General features: G+C 42.3%; 1 protein-coding gene across 11 annotated transcripts in view; it reads right to left on the bottom strand.

The window, feature by feature from the left end:
• The window catches only part of PHACTR1 (phosphatase and actin regulator 1), a 483,984-nt gene that overhangs the window by 249,261 nt on the left and 216,590 nt on the right, over nt 1-18,133 (bottom strand). Inside the window, exon 1 of one of the 11 annotated variants that reach the window (XM_030552419.1) lies at nt 10,487-10,633. The exons of 9 other annotated variants lie outside the window; for them this stretch is intronic. In XM_030552419.1, coding sequence (XP_030408279.1) covers nt 10,487-10,610 — 124 coding nt within the window. In that variant the 5' untranslated portion in view covers nt 10,611-10,633. Of the gene's footprint in view, nt 1-9,894; nt 9,966-10,486; nt 10,634-18,133 lie in introns of those variants that run through there. One more of the 11 variants, XM_030552425.1, reaches the window with a different exon arrangement.

The raw sequence follows: 18,133 nt of genomic DNA, 5'->3' as shown, positions 1-18,133 counted from the left end.
ATAATAACCCTCGAAGGCTGTTTGAGGAAGAAACCGATGGCCTGTTCTGAGCCATTATTGCAAAAAAAGCATTCTGGCAGCACGCACACATTGGGCCTACCTATACAAAGCCACTTGTCCATGAAATTGACAATAACTTCATTGTGTAATATTATTAGGATCACAACAGTAGGTATTTGCAGTAGATTTTATTTCAATACTGCAGGTGGAAAAAATAAAGAATCACAGTCAATTCTTACAAACGCAACAAAAAGGTATCTTCCTTTCACCTACTAGCTTCTGTGTATTTGGCACCATGCAGTATGCCTGTGAAAAAGAATCTGCACATATCTTAGAAATGGTGAATGATGACTTTCCAAAGGTTTTACTATACAGGCTTCACAAAATTATTCTTTTATACAGAAATACATAACTAGAGAGTTACCATCAGCAAAAACTCCTTCCGATCTATTTCTGCAGTAAGGAAAACTAGACGTGCATCTCGCGGTTACTTGGAGAGGAGATGTGCACTTGCTTTCATGCTGAATTTTATGATCAGAATATTTTTGCAATATTCTACAAGTTCCATAAACATTTTTCAGTAGGGTCTTGAAATTTTGGCTAAGCAAAATTGCTGCATTCATAAAAGCTCTCAACTAAATTGGAATTGGCAAAAAGGGATTATTACAAAAAATCTCAAAGCAAAAAAGCAGGAGAAATATTTGTTTTATATTTCAATAGAGAACAGCCTAAATGTCAATATTTGGATCCAGATTTCACACTTCCCAAAATCTGCGAGGGTGCTTAGAACTAGTGGTTTTAGATTGGCCCTCTGTAAAAAGAGGGGGATCAGTTTAAAAAAAAAATCTCTGTTTCCAGGTTCAGATGTTTGGTGTGGATGTGATAGGCCCATTTCTATTACAAACATACACAAATGGAGACTTGTAAAACTCTGCAACAACAGCACAAAATAGTGAAATTAATGAACACTGATAGTAGGTAAAGAACAGCAATCCTGGTTTGCCAACTGAATTTGTGGAGCAGCTCTACTATCTCAAGTCAGCTGATTTCTAACATAACTACCTACCTCCCACCCACAATATGGACTTGCATTTCTTATCATTTCCATCATATATAGACCCCATTGCCCATGGCAGACTGTGGGGAAGGAAAAAAAAAGGGGGGGGGGGCAATGACTTTTTAGTGGCAGCATGCAGTACCAGATAAAGGGCTGAACTTGCCACTCTGGCAAACCACACCAAGTATGGGAAAGGGTGAAGAGTAAGTTAGGAATTACAGGTTCTCCATTCTTTCTTTAATGGTTAGGGACACACGTTATGATTTTATGTTGTGATGTGTACACATTGCACAAGTAAGATAAAGCTGCGTTCATATTTATTTCCACTCATCATGGCCAGTATAAACGCATAAAAAGCCACTCAGATTTTTACACTTTAGAATTACTGGACATATTTGGGAATCAAACTACAAGTATACAATACTGTCTTTAGCTTTCATTAGACATACAAGGATGGGAGGAGCAAAGGGTCCCTGAGCCATCTTGGTAATACAGGGCAGGAATGTTTAGAGAGGCCAGTTCTGGAAAATGGGGAAGATGCCTTCTAGAATATGCCTAAATTAGGCTACACACCAGAGCTTCATGAGCTCCCATCTAGTGCCTTGCATTGGCTGTGGTATATATGCTGGGTCAGGTTCCTAGCCCTCACATCCACAAGCCAGCAGACCAATTCCCCTGGGGATGGTGAATACTAATAAGAGCTTTAGTCAATCCCCCCCATCTATAGCTTAGGAAAGTAAGTGCACTAGGGTGAAGAGAGTATCCTGTCCTGCTGCTACATGGGTAAGTTTTGGGGAGGAGAAAGATTGTTTTACTTGTGAGCCCTATTTTCCCCACGCCACCTGCACACGTGCACACACCCACACATACCCACACCCACCCCTGTGCGCTTAAATACAGCAAACTCACAACATCCATCCTTGTTTCTCTGCTTTTTAGTAACCTTTGCAATTTTAAAAACAGACTGTAGGGTAGCATCAGGAAGACAAGAAATGACAAATTTGAAGACATGGCATAAATCCTCTTTGCATTGTTTTAATTGCAGCTGATGGAGAATAAATAATGTTTCTACAGAAAAAAATTACAGTCTAAAAATTAAGCAAACTGACAAAGTCTCCATGTTGGAAATTATTCCCCCCTCCTCTCCCCACCCCCACATACTCTGCTTGTCCTATACTGAGTACCTCTCCTAATTTGGCAAATTTCAAGGCAGCTGTGCCTTAATAGTTTTGCAGGAGACATTGTTAATGAGTTCTTAGGGCCTCCTTATGACAGGGATCACTGACATTACAGCCCACAAGTGCCCCAAAGAAGCTTTCTAATACATGGACCGTGGACATAATAGACCACAGTGGCATTTCCAGAACCAGTTTATCTTGTCAATATGCATTTAGGGACTCTAGAATATATAAATTCTGACTGTAAAAACTCTAAAGCACAACGGTCTGCTTAGCAACATTTTTATCTGTAGATTCTTGACTCACCAGAAAGCACAGTATCTCCATGTCACAACCTACGCAGTCCTTTGTACATAACTCATTGCAACATAATATGGACTTTAACAGATCTTTGCTGGACCCAAGTACATCTTAAAAAATCCTAATTTTCAATTATTGCACATTTGCACTCAAAGTCCTTGCAATTACTGCACGTTTGCATTTCTAGACATTTTAAGCTGAATAACTTTAAAATACCTTTACTTCTGTTCTTCAAACAGACAATGCAATTTCTTTTGCGATAGGAAGTGAAACAAATAATTCTCAGCTGCCATAGTCTCCCAAGACATATTCAAAAGTTGCACTAATTTTAATATTTGTGCCCTATACCGATAGTGCACAAATCCATTAGACTACTGGCCTAAAAAATGTCAGGCAAAAGATGATTAAGGGCAAAATCCTTCCCTGAAGTGTCGTGGCTCTAGGCGTGCTGAAAAAGGCATCAGATGTGTATGCAATGTACTATTTACGCATCCTTTTAAACTGCAAAATAAATTTGTTTCTGAGCTGACACCTTATATGTTAAATGTTGCCTCAATGTTCCTGCAATCTCAGCTACAGAGAGCGAACAAAGGAGCACATCTGGTGGTGTGAGGAATCTACTTCTTTTGGACTTTTCAGAAAGCCAATGTCAGGCCTTACATTTTATTAGAATCCTACTAAAGACCCAGGCAATAAGACATTGGATGCAATTGTTATTCTTAATCTAGTCAGAATTACCTACCTCATTGTATGCAACATTTAAGCACATGCAACGCCACTGGGGTGTGCGAGTGTGGTGGTTCTTTATATTGTGTTAGCGCCTACAATACGCTAGGTGCTTTCCAAACACAAAGACTCTTTCAGACATCTCTCCTAATATAAGATGAGGCCAAAGACAGAGATGGGGGAAGGGGAAAGAGATAGGATCAAAGACTTTTTTTCTTCCCCTCTCCTTGTCCTTGCTGTGGCCAAGAGGCTGTGAAAGGAATAGTGTTGTAGAGACCCATCCCTCTCACAGCAGCCAGAAAACTCTGGAGAGGAACAAGAGAATGAAAGAGCCTCCTTTTTCCCAGGAGCTAAAACAGAGGAGGAGCTTTAAATCAGACTTCTACTAGCTACAGATAGATACAATAGATGGAGCCTCCAAATATATTCCATTCTCCTCTCAACCTTCACCCCAGCCCACCCAGAGTCTGGTTAAAAATAAAATAAAATCACAGCACCCTCCCACTTCCAAACTTATGGTGCTGGCATGAAGACTGGGCTTCTTAGACATCACATATTACAATACTGCCTTTAACCCTGGCCTGTGCCCCCCCAGCCCTCATCTTTCATATCAGTCTCTCCTTAGTGGGTTAATCCAGTTAGCAGGTGTTCAGTGAGTTTTGCAAGACCTAGTCTACTAGATTTCATAGACAAGAAGCTAAATTTTCTTTTGCTCACTTCATCCAATTACTCCTGGAAATCCTGACAGACCCTTAGCAAGATATCACCATGTACATTTATACTGTGCTCCTGAAATTATGCTCTGATTAATAAGTGGGGTGGTTAAGAAGGCCACAGCATGAAGGCACGTTCTTCTATGCTGTCTGATTACAAATGAGACATGCTGATGTAACAAATAATAGGTATACATCTATTACAAGGCACTGAAATAGAGCAAGACATAAAATGTTATTGCTATAAAAATTAAAATGGTGAGGAATATTTGCCTGCCTCTCAGATGAAACAGCAGAATGCAACAGTATTAAACATCCAACAGTACATTTAAAAAAAAAAAAAAAAAAAAAAGGGTTTTGCAATGTTTTGCCGTCAGGCAGGAACTCATAACAGCTGTACCCTGATGCTTTTTCGCTTTGCAGGAACCAGGTACCAGCACTTACTACTTCTGACTCTAGACAAAAAGCATATCATTTTGCCTGAACAAAGATGCAAAAATACATGAGAAATAAAATGTGAATGAAAAAGACAAAGGAGAAAGGAAGGAAACTGAACCATTCATTTGAAGATTGGATTGGATCTACTCTTCTGATCTCTTTTCTACCTTCCCAATATCCGCCTATGCTCAGCTCCTTACTCAGATTTGTGCCGTGGTATTATTATTAATAAACAGTAATAATACCTGATTTAAGGTATGCTGCTCCCACAGATCATGTTTTCCATTAAAAAAAAAAACCAGAAGTTTTGTATTACGTAAGAAACAGTCAGCCATGCAAAACACCCTCCTATGGAGAACTTCACTAAGGAAGGGCAAATAAGTAAAGGGACAATACTTGAAAATGTAAAAAGGAGAGATAAGAAAACTAACTACTGATCATATCTGTGGCTGAGATATAAACATGGATCAAATAATAAAATTAAGGAGGCAAACATATGAATCATATACAAGAATAAGGCGCAATATGCTTGTTCAGACCAATGGTCCATCCAGTTTGGTATCTCTCTCTCTTACGGTAGCCAGCATCAGATGCTTTGGAAGAAGGTGCAATAATCTCTAGTGGATAATTATGGAATAACCTGTCCCCAGGGAAAGTTTCTTCCTCAATCCTATCATTTAGTTGTGGGGTATTGCTCTGAAGCGTAAGAATTCACAGTGCAGTCCTTATAAAATATTTTAAAATTCTAACTATAGAAGTTCTCATTATCCAAATAAACATCTAATCCCTTAAAAAAAAAAAAAAAAAAAAAACTCACTGAGGTCTTGTCCTCACTGATAATCTTATGGTAATAAGTGTCACTGGTTAATTCTACATTATGTACAAAAATATTTTCTTTTATCATTTCATGAAATGTCCCCAGGCTTTTGCAGCAAGAGAAGAGTTAAATAGAAGCACCTGCTTTACCATCACTATACTATTCATTATTTTGCACACCTCTATCACGTCCCTTTTTACGCACCATCTCCCTTCATGTGGAAGTATTTCATTGCCTTTAATCATTTTGATCACTTTTCTCTGAACTCCCTATATTTCTGCTCTATCGATTTTGGGACACAATGACCAGAACTCAAAGCATTCAAGGTGATGACAACCACTGAGTTATAGCAATCGAGTTTCAGTAATTTCAACTTTATTTGCTATCCCAGCCTTTTATAGTTCCTAACATTTTTGTTTGCTTTTTGGACGACCGCCATCACCGAAGTTTTAATGGCGAGCATTCAGTGTTGCCCAGGCCTCTCTCTTTGACAGGCTTAAACAACAATATTTTCCAATCTGATCTTCAGCATGTGAGAGCAGGAAGCCATGTCACCTCAAAAGATGGCATCTAAGCTTAAAAGGCAGAGTCCACAGAGAGAAGCAAGATTGGAGCAGACCACTTGGCTGCTCCCTAAAGACACTGAAACTGGAAGGTGATGGCAGACTGATGGGTCTTTCCCCTAATAACAGTCTCTACAGTACACCTCTGCATCAGTAGTGTCTAAAGAGAATGAGATAAGATGATCAAAATGTCACAAGCACAAAAAATGATTTTAAAAAAATACTAAGCCCACCAATTTTTGCCTTTCCCACTCTCATTTCCCAAAAGTATTCTTTTCTCTTCCTCCCCTCCGAGTTTTAAAACTGAAAACAATTATCCAAACAGGGAAGCCAGTGCATTTTCTCCTCCAGGTTACCACTAACTTTCATTGGAGAAAAAGGGAATTACTCACACTCCTGGGGGCAGGATGCAAAGAACTGGAACCCTGATCTTTGGGCCTCCCCTTGGGAGGCAGTGACTTTTCCCCAATAGGGTTCCCCGCTTGTCATGCAGTTTAGCGGAATATGAATGATTCATTACAGTGCTATACAAATGTAGTTAACTACTTGCCTCAGGCAGAGAAATTAAGTTTTGGGTAAGGAAGTTCATTTGACCTTATTTCAGCACCTAAAGATTGAAGGTGTGATTTCCCCCCTTTTTCTTTAACTTCAGACTTGCCCATTGAAACTGTGTCAATGTCGAATGTTTAAGGAAAGCATCATGTAAATCATCCCCTTGCTACTGTAGCCCTTTGAATTTGCATTCCTTAAAATAGGTACCACAAAAATACCTATGTGTTATGTCACACACAATCCTGCCTGATCCTACATCCCTGTGCAAGGGCCAGGCCCAACAGCAATCCCTGTGCTCCATCAGCACAAGGACAGCTCTTTTTGTTACTCCCTGGTGCTCAAAAACACTCTAAAGTGAATGAAGGGATAGGATTCTAGCTACGCGCTACATTCTGGCCAGGAGAATTAACCAGCTGTGCAGAAGGGACCCAAAGAGATGGTGGTTGCATCAAATAATAGTGCACACTCTGTGCTTGCAGGAGCTCCCAGAACTCCCCTGGGGATAGCGTAACCCCACAATACTTCTAGAACAGGGTTGGGTACAAAAAGGTACACAATCTGGGCCACTGATGTTTCTTTAATTTACGATGCATCCACACTAGGAAAAAAACAGGAGGGTTTTTTTTACTGCACGTTAGCTAACTTGGTAACTAGCACTGGTAAAAACCCTCGTAAAGACAAGACTGTCTGTAGCTTTCTCCCATGTGAGCAGGTTGAGGTAAAGGCTTTGGGCATGTCTAGACTGCAACCATAGGGTGTGAATGCAAATCAAGTACACATACCTGATCTAGCTGTAGTCTAGCTAGCTTGAGTCCTGGAACAGTGAAGCCATGGCAGCATGCAGGCCCGTGTAGGCTAGCTGTGTGAATAATTAGCCAGGGTTCCAGGTTGGTTTGTAAAGCCTGCCCTGAAGCACATGCTGATGCAGCTTCACTGCTGCGGGTCCCTGTGGTAGTTAGATTAAAGATAACATGGGTATGTCTGCTTGAGTTGCAATTGCACCTGCGACTAAAGTGCAGATATACCCCATGGGGAAGCCTAGCATTTACCTCGAATTGCTAACGTGTGAAAATAAAAAAACTTCATTAGGATTTTACCCTGCATTAGTTAACCTGTGGTAAAAACACACCCTTTCGCCTAAATAAAAAACAACCTAAATCTCCTCTCTCCATACTTGCCTCTCTAACTACCAATTCATTGCCTCTGAGATCCTCAAGCATGCAGTCTACTCAGGCCCAGTCCCTCCAGAATCACTCTCAGCAGCTACTGAAATCAATGTGATTTGAAGGTACTCAGCATGTCCCAGAATATGCTTATCACCTTAACTGCCAGAACACTTGGATCTGCTGTAATCCAATTCCACCCCTTCTCTACCCCTTGCGAATCGCCTCTTACCAAGTGTCCTCCTGGTTAAGTATCAGGCATATTTTCATTCTCTTTGAACTTTCTGCCATTTTCAAAACAAACACTGTCACTCCACTTCTGCTCTCTTCCTGGGGCTTTTGAGACTCTATTCTCTCCTGGTTCTCCTGCCTCTCATCCTTCCTCAGCTCCCTACTGGCATTTTTCAGAGTTCGGTCCTCACGTCTCTCCTCTTTTCTTTTGACTCTATGCCTAGGTGACCTCATCAGCTCTCATGGCTTCAGTTATCTCTAAGATGATGATTCATACCTGTCCCTCTTTGACCTCTTCCTGACTGTTCAGTCTTGCATATCTGACTGCCTCCGGGACATTCCATCCTGGATGTCCAGATGCCAACTCAAACTTCAGAGGGTGAAAACTGAACTCCTCTCGCCTCACAAACAGTTCTGTGCCTCTTCCATTTCCACCACTATCCTCTCAGTCACCCGGACAGGCAGCCTTAGTGTTTTACACTCCTCTTTTTCAGATCTTTTTAATTCTCAGACTACACCAGCTCTAAATTCATCCTCTATTCTCCATGCTACTGTTAAAATCTTTCTTCACTTTCCACCTTGAGTACTGCAACCTCTCACTCTCTGGACTGCTTTCTTCCCACTTCATCAGTCCACCCCAAAATGCAGCCGCTAAAATGAATTCCTTTCTCATGGGTCTGACCATGCCCATCTACGTGCTCAAGTTCTTTCACTGACTTCTCACTTTTTGCATTAAGTTCAGCCAACATAGCTGGAAATACAGTTTCATTACTTCCTAGCATTCCATAAGAAATTTATGGCACCTGTAGCAAGAAGAGTTAATAGTTGTAAATCAAGCTCTATTCTTTTAAAATTATTGTGGTCAAAGACCATTTAAATGAGGAAGACTGAAATATATCACTGTACCACAAGGTAAAAATCAAAATTCTGGTATGTCCCAAAGGTCTGTAAAGTGAAAGCCTGCCTTTATTGTGCTTCTGTATTTCTGGGTTATCTCATAACTAGTAGGATATTGCTGTTAGTCTGTATCCCACTGAAAATTAGAGATTGAACAGACTAACATAAAAAGGAAGGAAGATTACAGTACTATGCATCTGAGAGTCTGCTAAAGGGTACATGCAACTGAGGTTATACACATAAGCACACACATACACATTTGTTAAAAGAAAAGGCACCTACGAGCTCCTCTTACTGTGCTTGCAATTGTATATACACAAGGCTGTGGAAACTGAAAAAAGGATGTTGATGTAATCTATTTACACATCAATTCAATTAAACTGGCAATGCATATTTTTAAAAAGAGGCTTAGTCTGTTTTTAGGGATAAATGAATCATGCTAATACTGTAAAGTACCCGTGACTTCTTTGCAGATTTCTTAATTTAATTTTTATGGGGCTTGCTGTCACCAGCAATGTGTGTGTGTGTGTGGGGGGGGAGAGCGAAGCACTTTTTAAAAAGGTACATAGCCTTGGAATCCTGGACATAAACATTGGGTTAAACTCCCTATTGGTTACACTGGTGCAATGGAGAGAAGAAATCAGGCCAGGCTATCTCCATACTCTACACCGAAAGGAATTCCATTCAGCTTCACTTGCAATTTAATGAAAGGCAACTATAATTACACTATCAGGGCTCTAATTTTGAAGAGACATTAGCAAAACCATAGTTACTTCATTAAACTGCAGACCGGTGGCTGACAAAGGACTAGCAGATCCCAAATAATATTTCGCTCCTCTGCTGAGAGCAAACTAAGCAGGCTTTTGTTAATTCAAGAACCAGCCTGAGTGTCAAAAGCTGAGAAATAAAGTGGCAAGCACCACAAACAGTGAGCATCCCCAGAAAGTGTTATTACATTTTCAGTCAAAAACCTCTCTCTGACCTTCAGGAAATGAGCTCTGCCTACTGTATCAGTTTTAAGTAGCTCTAACTAAAGAACCTTCAAATCTGAAGTAAAATGTAAAGCAACACAACAAACAAACTCATATTAAACAAGGACGCGGGGTACCATCTGTGAGGCTATTTCTGCATGGATGGTTTTATGCCTCTTCTAGTTCTCTCCTTCTCCTAATTGCTGACTCTAGAAATATCCAAACAAACAGTTTGCCATCTCTCTCTGTATACACTGCTTTTACAGAACACAAAAAGCGTACACTTACCAGTACAAACACCTGTTATCTTATTGTCACTCTCCTGGAATACCTTTTGAGGTTTTGCTCAATCCCAAAAGGAGTGGGGGAGGATGTGATAGCAGTTGTCTGCTGAAGGACACTACATTAATTCCAATATAACCACAAACACCCCCCAGTGATTTGTTGCTGACAGCATGGCGAAATATCACACAAGATTGATTCCACGTAACACACTCTTCCAAATATCGATAATTAAGTCGGGCAAACTCTACTGCTGCACAGTGAAGAAAAAGTTGATGCACCAAGGCAGAAACACCGGTCTAATCAATTCATAGCAACGATGGTGAAACCAATGAATATATACACTAATTTCTATGGCAACTAGAGAGAGTTTTCCCCACTAGCTGTTAACACGAGGTTATTAAGGTAACTGTCCTCCTGGCTTCTCTCTGGTCACTATGCTGAATACTTGCTCATTACATCCATTCTGTGCCTCCTGTTCTATTTTCCTGCAGTCCATTAAGTAGCAAGCTAAGCATCAAGCATTGACAGTAGTGCACACACATCCTACATGCAAACATACTTTTCTGTCTCTCACACACAAAATCACAGCACTCACCGTCACGGGCTGCCTCCCCGCGACTGCAGTTGCTGCATATATGTTTGATCTCCTTGCCTATGTGACAGTGTATCACAAAAGATACATTGTTGTTGTTGGTAGCAGGCTCCTTCAGTGGCTTCATCCTCACTAGATAGAAAGCCTTTTTTTTAGGTTTCTCCCCACTCATGTCTGGAACAGAGCCCTCCCTGCAGCCCGAAGAAGAAAAAGCAAGCATCCCAGGCTGCCCGATGTGTGTGGAATCCGCCATCCGTTCACTCTCGCCTTAGCGTTTATCTGCCACACACACACCAAGGGTTAAGGGGGGGGGGGGAAGAGCGAGCAGGGAGAAGCACTGCCTGAGCCTTGGTGGCCTCTGTGACCCAGCTGCCTTAACCAATCCAAATGATTTTGGCTGGAGGATGCTCTCAGCATGTCACTCCTCTGTCCATACCTGTGATACTTCTCTGCCATGGATTCTAAACAGTTTCATCAGCAAGTCAGAGCTTAATTATTTTCAGCTACCTTGCTTGCTGCATGCTTCCCATGAGTGCAGAGCTGCCCCCATGCTCCCCCCCCACAACGCCTCCTCCCTTTCCCTCACCCCCTCCTCTGGTGAACAAATGTGAGAATTACCATACAGAGTATCATTGTGTTCTTGGAAACCTTTGGTACTGCGTGCGCAGGAACAGTCAATGCTGTGTTCCTTCTGCAGGACAAGCTGCAATTCTCCAGCCCACTGAACACAACAACATTGCCTGTTCTCAGGCAGCATCACAGCCTATTCCGTTATAATTAATATTTTACACACAAAGGAAAATCATCCAGTATATTGATATAGGCTGGCTCCCCCACTACTGCTCCTTTGCATACTCCCTTGGCTATTTGAGAACTAAAGACCATTGGACTACATGCACCTATCACAGCCAGTTTGGCTCTTCTCTTTTTTTAAATAGTCCTTTCACTCTGGCTTTTTTCAAATTCTGTTTGACTCTTAAAATACAGAGGCAGCATCTGTCTGGTGGTTCTCAATGACAGCCATTGATACTAGCTGGCAATGACTGGTGACATCAAACACAGGCTTCTCTGGAATGGAATTGCTCTTCCTAGACCAACCCTGACCATGGCTCACCAAAGAGGAGGGCAGCCACTATGGGTCTGTTCAGACTACTAATCTCAGGATGAATACCCTCTCTTTGTCTCTTCGCCCCCTTTCCTAAACTGCAGCTGCTCTGAAGAGCTGTAACACCATCTCTGGATACTTGTAGACAGAGCAGTGGCTTTTCAAAGGCCCTCACAAAGCTCCTGGCTTATAGGGGAATATTTATCTAATGTCATATGATCTGTCATCCCCTTTGCTAACTTGACTGCCCCATAGGAAAAAACAACATTACAGAACTCTGAATCTGGGCAAAGATACCAAGCAGCTTCAAATTCTCGGACTCTCTGCTGAAGCAGTGCTTCAGGGAAGGACCTGGAACACTGAACAGAGATGTACTTTGAGGGTGGGGGGAATGGCGGGATGAGGAGGGAGGGAAGCAAGGGAGACTTGGGTCCTGCAGGGCCTGGGGAAAGAAGTATAGGAGAACAGGGGAAGGGAGAGATGAGAAAAATCACATGAAAAGGGAGTGCTGTTCCTGTAAATCTGGAGCTGGAAAGAGGTTGAGTGAGTTCTAGGCTGAAGATCTACAACATAGCTGAGACAGAGAGTAATTTTAGGGATAGTGCTGGTACCTTTATTTTTAATAAAGTTCCCTGTTCAGTGATAGAAGAAAGTGACTCACTCTGACAATGGCAAAGAATTGCACATGACATCTTCTAATACACTCCATAGGCTAAAAGAGACTGTCCCGAAGCCCTATCAGTTTTCATTCCATTCTTACCCACAACTATCATTGAAACCAAGAGGAGTTTTGCCTGACCAAGGAGGGGAACTGAGGCAGACTTCAGGATTTTGCCCGATATTTTTAATTAATATTTTCTGTCCCTCTTCTATGATTTTTCAAAATAAACGAATAAAAACAAACACACATGATGAACTGCTGCCCTGCTTACCATGCATTGTTCTGACGCAGGTGTCACTTCTTCCCTGGCAGCACTGGGAACTGAACCTTAAGATGCCTTTTACAGCAAAAATTGCAATGCTTCATTTTTCTGGGCATGGTTCACAGTCAGATTAGATACTGTTAGATCTCACTGCAACATGGGCTGAAAAATGCTCCCAGTAGAATCATGCCATTTACTCAGCCATGCAACACAGCCTACACATCACCCTGCGGGTGTGTTTGTGTCAAATGGAGTCAGTCACTTCAGGTTAGCTACATCACTAGCATCACACAAGGTTTGATCCTGCATTAGTTGTTCATCTAAAAGTTGCCCATTGGGAGTTTTGGGGGCACAAGAAATGCAGGATTAGAGTCTCAACAGCAAGCAAACAGATAGATGTGATAATAGATGTGCATCCTATTTATAAGGGTGTACGCATTTTAAAAAGTACTTTCTTTAACTGAGATTGAGATTCAGTCACTCAGCAAAAATGTATGTTAAAATTAAAAATTTCAAAAGAAAACAGCTGAAAATTAGTTGCTTCTTCATTCATTGGCCTAAATAGGAACTCAGGTCTGGATTTCCTCTACCACCATCTTCCTAACTCCTCAAATTGGGTAAAACACGGTTATAAATCAAAAAGTAGTTCTGTAAACATTAGGGTAGCCACAAGCTACGTCATCAACTTCTCAAAGTTCAGGGATGCGTACAGTTGGAGTTTTACATTGCCACAACAAAGAAGTAGGTCAAGAGAGGCAAAGTAACTCCAGATGTGAGCTTTCCCAAAGTGTAGAGGGTTTCAGATCTAGCCCTCTGGTTTGGTCTAACTTTTTATTCTACATATCTGCTCCCTGCTGACCAATCCTGGAGTACTGCACAAGGCTTGAGTAAACAAGCCTTCCATGGTAGGTCTCTGAAGGAGGCTGAAAGTGCAGGGTACTCATATAGCTGCTGCTAGATGGGGGCAAATGGTTTTGTAGTTCAATTCCTGACTACCACAGGCTTCTTGTGTGACCTTGGATAAGTCACTTAAAATTGCTCTGTCTCTCAGTTCTTTGTCTATAGAACAGGGATGAGAATATTTCTCTAGTTCACACAAAAAAGTGTCATGAGAAAAAATTCATAGACATCTAAGAAGTGCTCAGAAAAATACAGAGACTGAGGCAGACAGGCAGTAGTAGAGGCTGCACTTGCTACCCATCCCTCCATTAGCCAGGGATGCCAACTACTGTATCTATTTAGTTACACCCATGGCCATGCCTAGACCTCTCTGTTGGTTTACCCATCTTCATACCTCCATGACCCTTCACGCTGTTGTGGAGGACACCACCACAGGATGCTGCCCCGCAGCATGCACCTGCAGGCCTTCCCCACTGGACAGTGGAGTCCCAGCTATTCTGTGGTGTTTTGGGGAGCACGTATGATAACAAGTTTGCCCAATGGGCAACACGGATTCCATTAAGATCTGAACCCAAATTACCCATGAGAAAGTCTGGCATGCAAACAAGTCCTGAACCCATCTGCCAATACTTCTTTTGTAACATGCACTTTACTATAACATGCAAACTGCTTTCATTCCCAAGAGCTGCCTTATAGAAAGTCTGAATTTGCCACAGCTCATAAGACAAAAATATGTTTTAATTATGATCTGTGTAATTATGGTAAAAGCTGCCGCTGCTAATAATTTCTAGCACAAATAATGGAAGATGAACATACTACAGGAAATAACTCTTTTGTTTCATTTTTAACAAAAGCCAAAAAAGCCATAAACAACCCTTTCTGTTCACTGCCTGAATATGTTTTTGCAAACCTAGCACTCCTTACTGCATTGTGGCACCTAAAAGATGACAGAGTGATCTTTTGGACTGGGCATCAGGAAACCTCTGCAACTGACTTTCTATGTTACCTTGGGCAAGTCATTTCACCTCTCTGTGTTTCCATTTTCCTTCTCCTCTTTGCCTAAGTAGGCTGTAAACGCCTCAGGACAGGAACTGTCTTTTATAATCTCTTTGTCTAGAACAATGGGTTTAGAATCTCAGTTGTGGCCCTAGGACAGCTATAATACAAATATCACCTTCCCCACCAATTTGGAATAAAGAAGTCTCAAAACCAGAAACCCAGATCTGAATACCATGAAACTGATGATACCTCAGATCAAGATTCACATTCAGATCCAAACTTTGAGCTCCGGCCCATCTTTCCCCCGGAACTCATTTCCTCATATCTCAAGATTACCTGGCTGAGAACGTCCTCTTTATGACACTGTTTAGTGGTTTTCAAATTATTCCTGTAAAGGCAGAAAGAAGCAATGGAACCAGTCAGCTAAAACCACACAGGCTCAGATTTTCAGGTGCCCCAGAACAGTATTCAGTTCCACTGGAGAGTGGTTAAAAGAGGGTTTTCTGCCCACCTTCTCCAATCCCATTGGGCTCAGAGCAACTTAGAGGCTTGAAATCAGCTGGAGCACTGTACACTTTGGCCATGCCCTCTCCTGCTCTTTATGCAGAGGAGCAGGTGTTGGGATTGTAAGAAAACTTCCCGCCAGGTCCTCTTTGCAGCAGCAGATTGGCACAAATGATGTATACTAAGGTTAAGGATCTGTATCTCCATAGATTTTAGGTCACAGGCTGAGACCACGTCAGTGGCTGCTAGCTGACAGCTTAGTGATCCTGCAACATTATATTAAACCCTTACTTTGCATAGCTCTCTAGCCTTATTTACTGAATAAGTAGTTATTTTGTTCACTTGACCTATTTGTTTTAATATCTACCTGCTGATCTACATTTGAGATCTCTGTGTGTGGCAAATATTGTATAACTTTCCCCTTTTTGTTTTCTCTTCCCTTTTTACTATGAACTATACACTATAGTGCAGCTAGTTATCAGTGGGCACAGTAGATATAAACATTGTACCGTACTGCCATTAGGGGCAGGACAAGACAAGACTATACGGTATAGTTAGAACTAGGGCAGGTCTTAAAATGAGGAAACCTCATTTAACATTTAACCAAAACTTCTCTCATTTTTTTTGATGCAATTCGAAGTGTCAGCAGATTTTTTTCCAATACATGTCAAAACATTTTGACCCTCTCTAGTTAACAAATAATAGGGAGACTGCAGTGCTTTCTCCACGAGACTATTTCAGAGAAAGCTGACTAACAGTGTACTATTGCCGCAGCTCTGCTAAACCTTGTCATGGCATCGGGGTGAGACGGGAATTGACTTCTAGGTTTTTACAGCTGGAATTAATTACAACACTGTCCCTCCCCTCACCCCAGTGCAGAAACCATTGTTAGGGATGGTGATGACAAGAAAATGCCAAGCTGCACCAGAATCTGGTCTGGTGGTGTGTCTTATAGGCATCTATTCCATCACAAACAGCCCAGCCCAGCAAATGGAAGTATAAAATCAAATACTACAGGCTGTGTGCAATGACTAACTAGATACACGTGCTATCGGGTACTACAGGGTAGACTATATTTATGTATTTTATTGTACTATCTAAAATCAACAATCGCGATGTTAAGGAGAAAATATGTATAAACTGGCCCAATGACAGCAAAAGACTGATCAACCATCAACATAACATCCCATTCAACAGCACCCTCTACTTATCACCCGGGAAGAGCCTAGAAAACTAGATGACCCTTTCAGGGAACCAGAACGTTGCAAAGAAAGTAAGTTCCAGAGTGAAGGATCCCTCATTGAGAATTCCTTGCCAGCAGCTATCTAATGGTAAAGCTATGGGGCTGTCGGGGGTGCGTGTGTGTGTGTGTGTGTGTGTGTGTGTACGTACAGTGCCAAGCACAATGGGATCTGAGTCCATGACTGAGGCTCCTAAGCACTACTGCAATACAAACAATAACAGGTTTTTTAGATACAGAGTGTATGTGTTTAATGCTTACTTTTTAAAATTTACACATTACATAAACTCCAGCCCAACAGAGCAACCAGAGCCTGGTGTAGACCACAGCCTGCAACTCCCTGCAGTGCAGAACCCCACCTCCTGAAATGGAGGGCGACCTTTGGTTTCTGCAGACACACCCATGTCTTTCCACAACAAATCACAGCTGCTCCACACAGAGCCCAAGAGTCAGGAGAGAACAAATGTTACAGAAACACACAAGGAGAAGGGAATGGAATCGCCCTTTCTTGGTTTCCCCTGTGTTTTTAAACTCCAATTAACAGCCAATGTGGAACTTCTTGTTCTTCTTGCTCCTGATCTCCCTCCCTCTGAACCCTTCAGTCCCAGCCCAGAGCACCCTCCTGCACCCCCAACCCCTCCTCCCCAGCCAGAGCCCTGCCCCCCCTTCTCCCTCTCACCCCATCCCCAACTTTGTGAGCAGTCATGGCCCGCCATACAATTTCTATACCCAGTTTGTGGCCTTCGAGCCAAAAAGTTTGCCCACCCTGGATTATAGACTTGATTCTGATTTCTCATCAGCATTAGAGTGTTGCAATTTCATCAGCTTCATTGGTGTTACTGCTGACTAACTCTGGTATCATAGAGATCTGAATCAGGTCCAAAGACTTGGAGGGAAATCCTGGCCCCACTGAAGTCCTTGGGAATTTTTCTTTTGACTTCAATAGAGCCAGAATTTCACCTTTTTAATATTTTCTATATTCCTTCCTGCTCAGAACACCACTTGGCTCTCATATTAGTTCTGCCCTCTTAGGACCCCACCTCCATATTAGTTCATTATATGTGTTCACTTAGGCTATGTCTACACTACAAGCTGAGGTGTGATGCATTATAATCATGGTAGCACCAGTAGTGACAGCGGAGGCCTGAACTGTGCCAAGTACAAACCCACCTGAAATTGGTAGGTATATACTTGGCATGACTCAACCATGCATCCACTGCCACTGTCCTTGCTACCGCAGCTACACTGTTATTTATACTCATGCTAACTTGATGAGAACTAGCGCAAGCACGTGTACAAAAAGCAGAGGAATTGCACCCCTACCTCGTAATGGAAACAGCCTTATAGCCAGTCCAGCTTTCACTCACCTATTACGAGTGTAGGTTTGGCATTGTGTGTGTTACTCAGCATTCAAATGGCAGCTCAGCAGTCTTTCCCTTGCACTTGTGGATGATGGATAGGCTGATACACACATCCTTTTTTTCCATAAGTATATTTTACCACCAGCAGTTAGTCACAGTGCAGCAAACAGTTGTTCCCAAGCTGTCCTCTTTGTGGGTAACTTTTTCAGTTAGGCTTTATGCACCATATGGTGGTATGTCAAAATAGAGCAGGGCTTCTCCTAAGTGAAGGAATGACTGTGTAACAACACAGCACGCACCTGGGACGTCGTGGGCCCAGCAAGACTAGGCGGGGGGTTGGGGTGCAGGAAGAGTTCAGGAGTGCAGGCTCTGGGTGACTCTTACCTCAAGCAGCTCCAAGCAACAGCGGCATGTCCTCACTCTGGCTTCTAGGCAGAGGTGTGGCCAGGTGGCTCTGCGTACCACCTTGTCTGCAGGCGCCGCCTCTGCAGCTCTCATGGGCCATAGTTCCCAGCCAATGGGCACTGCAGAGGCAGTGTGCAGAGTCCCTTGACTGCCCCTTTGCGTAGGAGCCGGAGAACAGATATGCCACTGCTTCGGGGAGCCGTGTGGAGCGGG

This window comes from Gopherus evgoodei, chromosome 2, assembly GCF_007399415.2.
Source record: "Gopherus evgoodei ecotype Sinaloan lineage chromosome 2, rGopEvg1_v1.p, whole genome shotgun sequence".
NCBI classification, from domain to species: Eukaryota; Metazoa; Chordata; order Testudines; family Testudinidae; genus Gopherus; species Gopherus evgoodei.
Note: the sequence above shows the minus strand (reverse complement) of the source record. Positions and strands in the feature narration are given on the sequence as shown.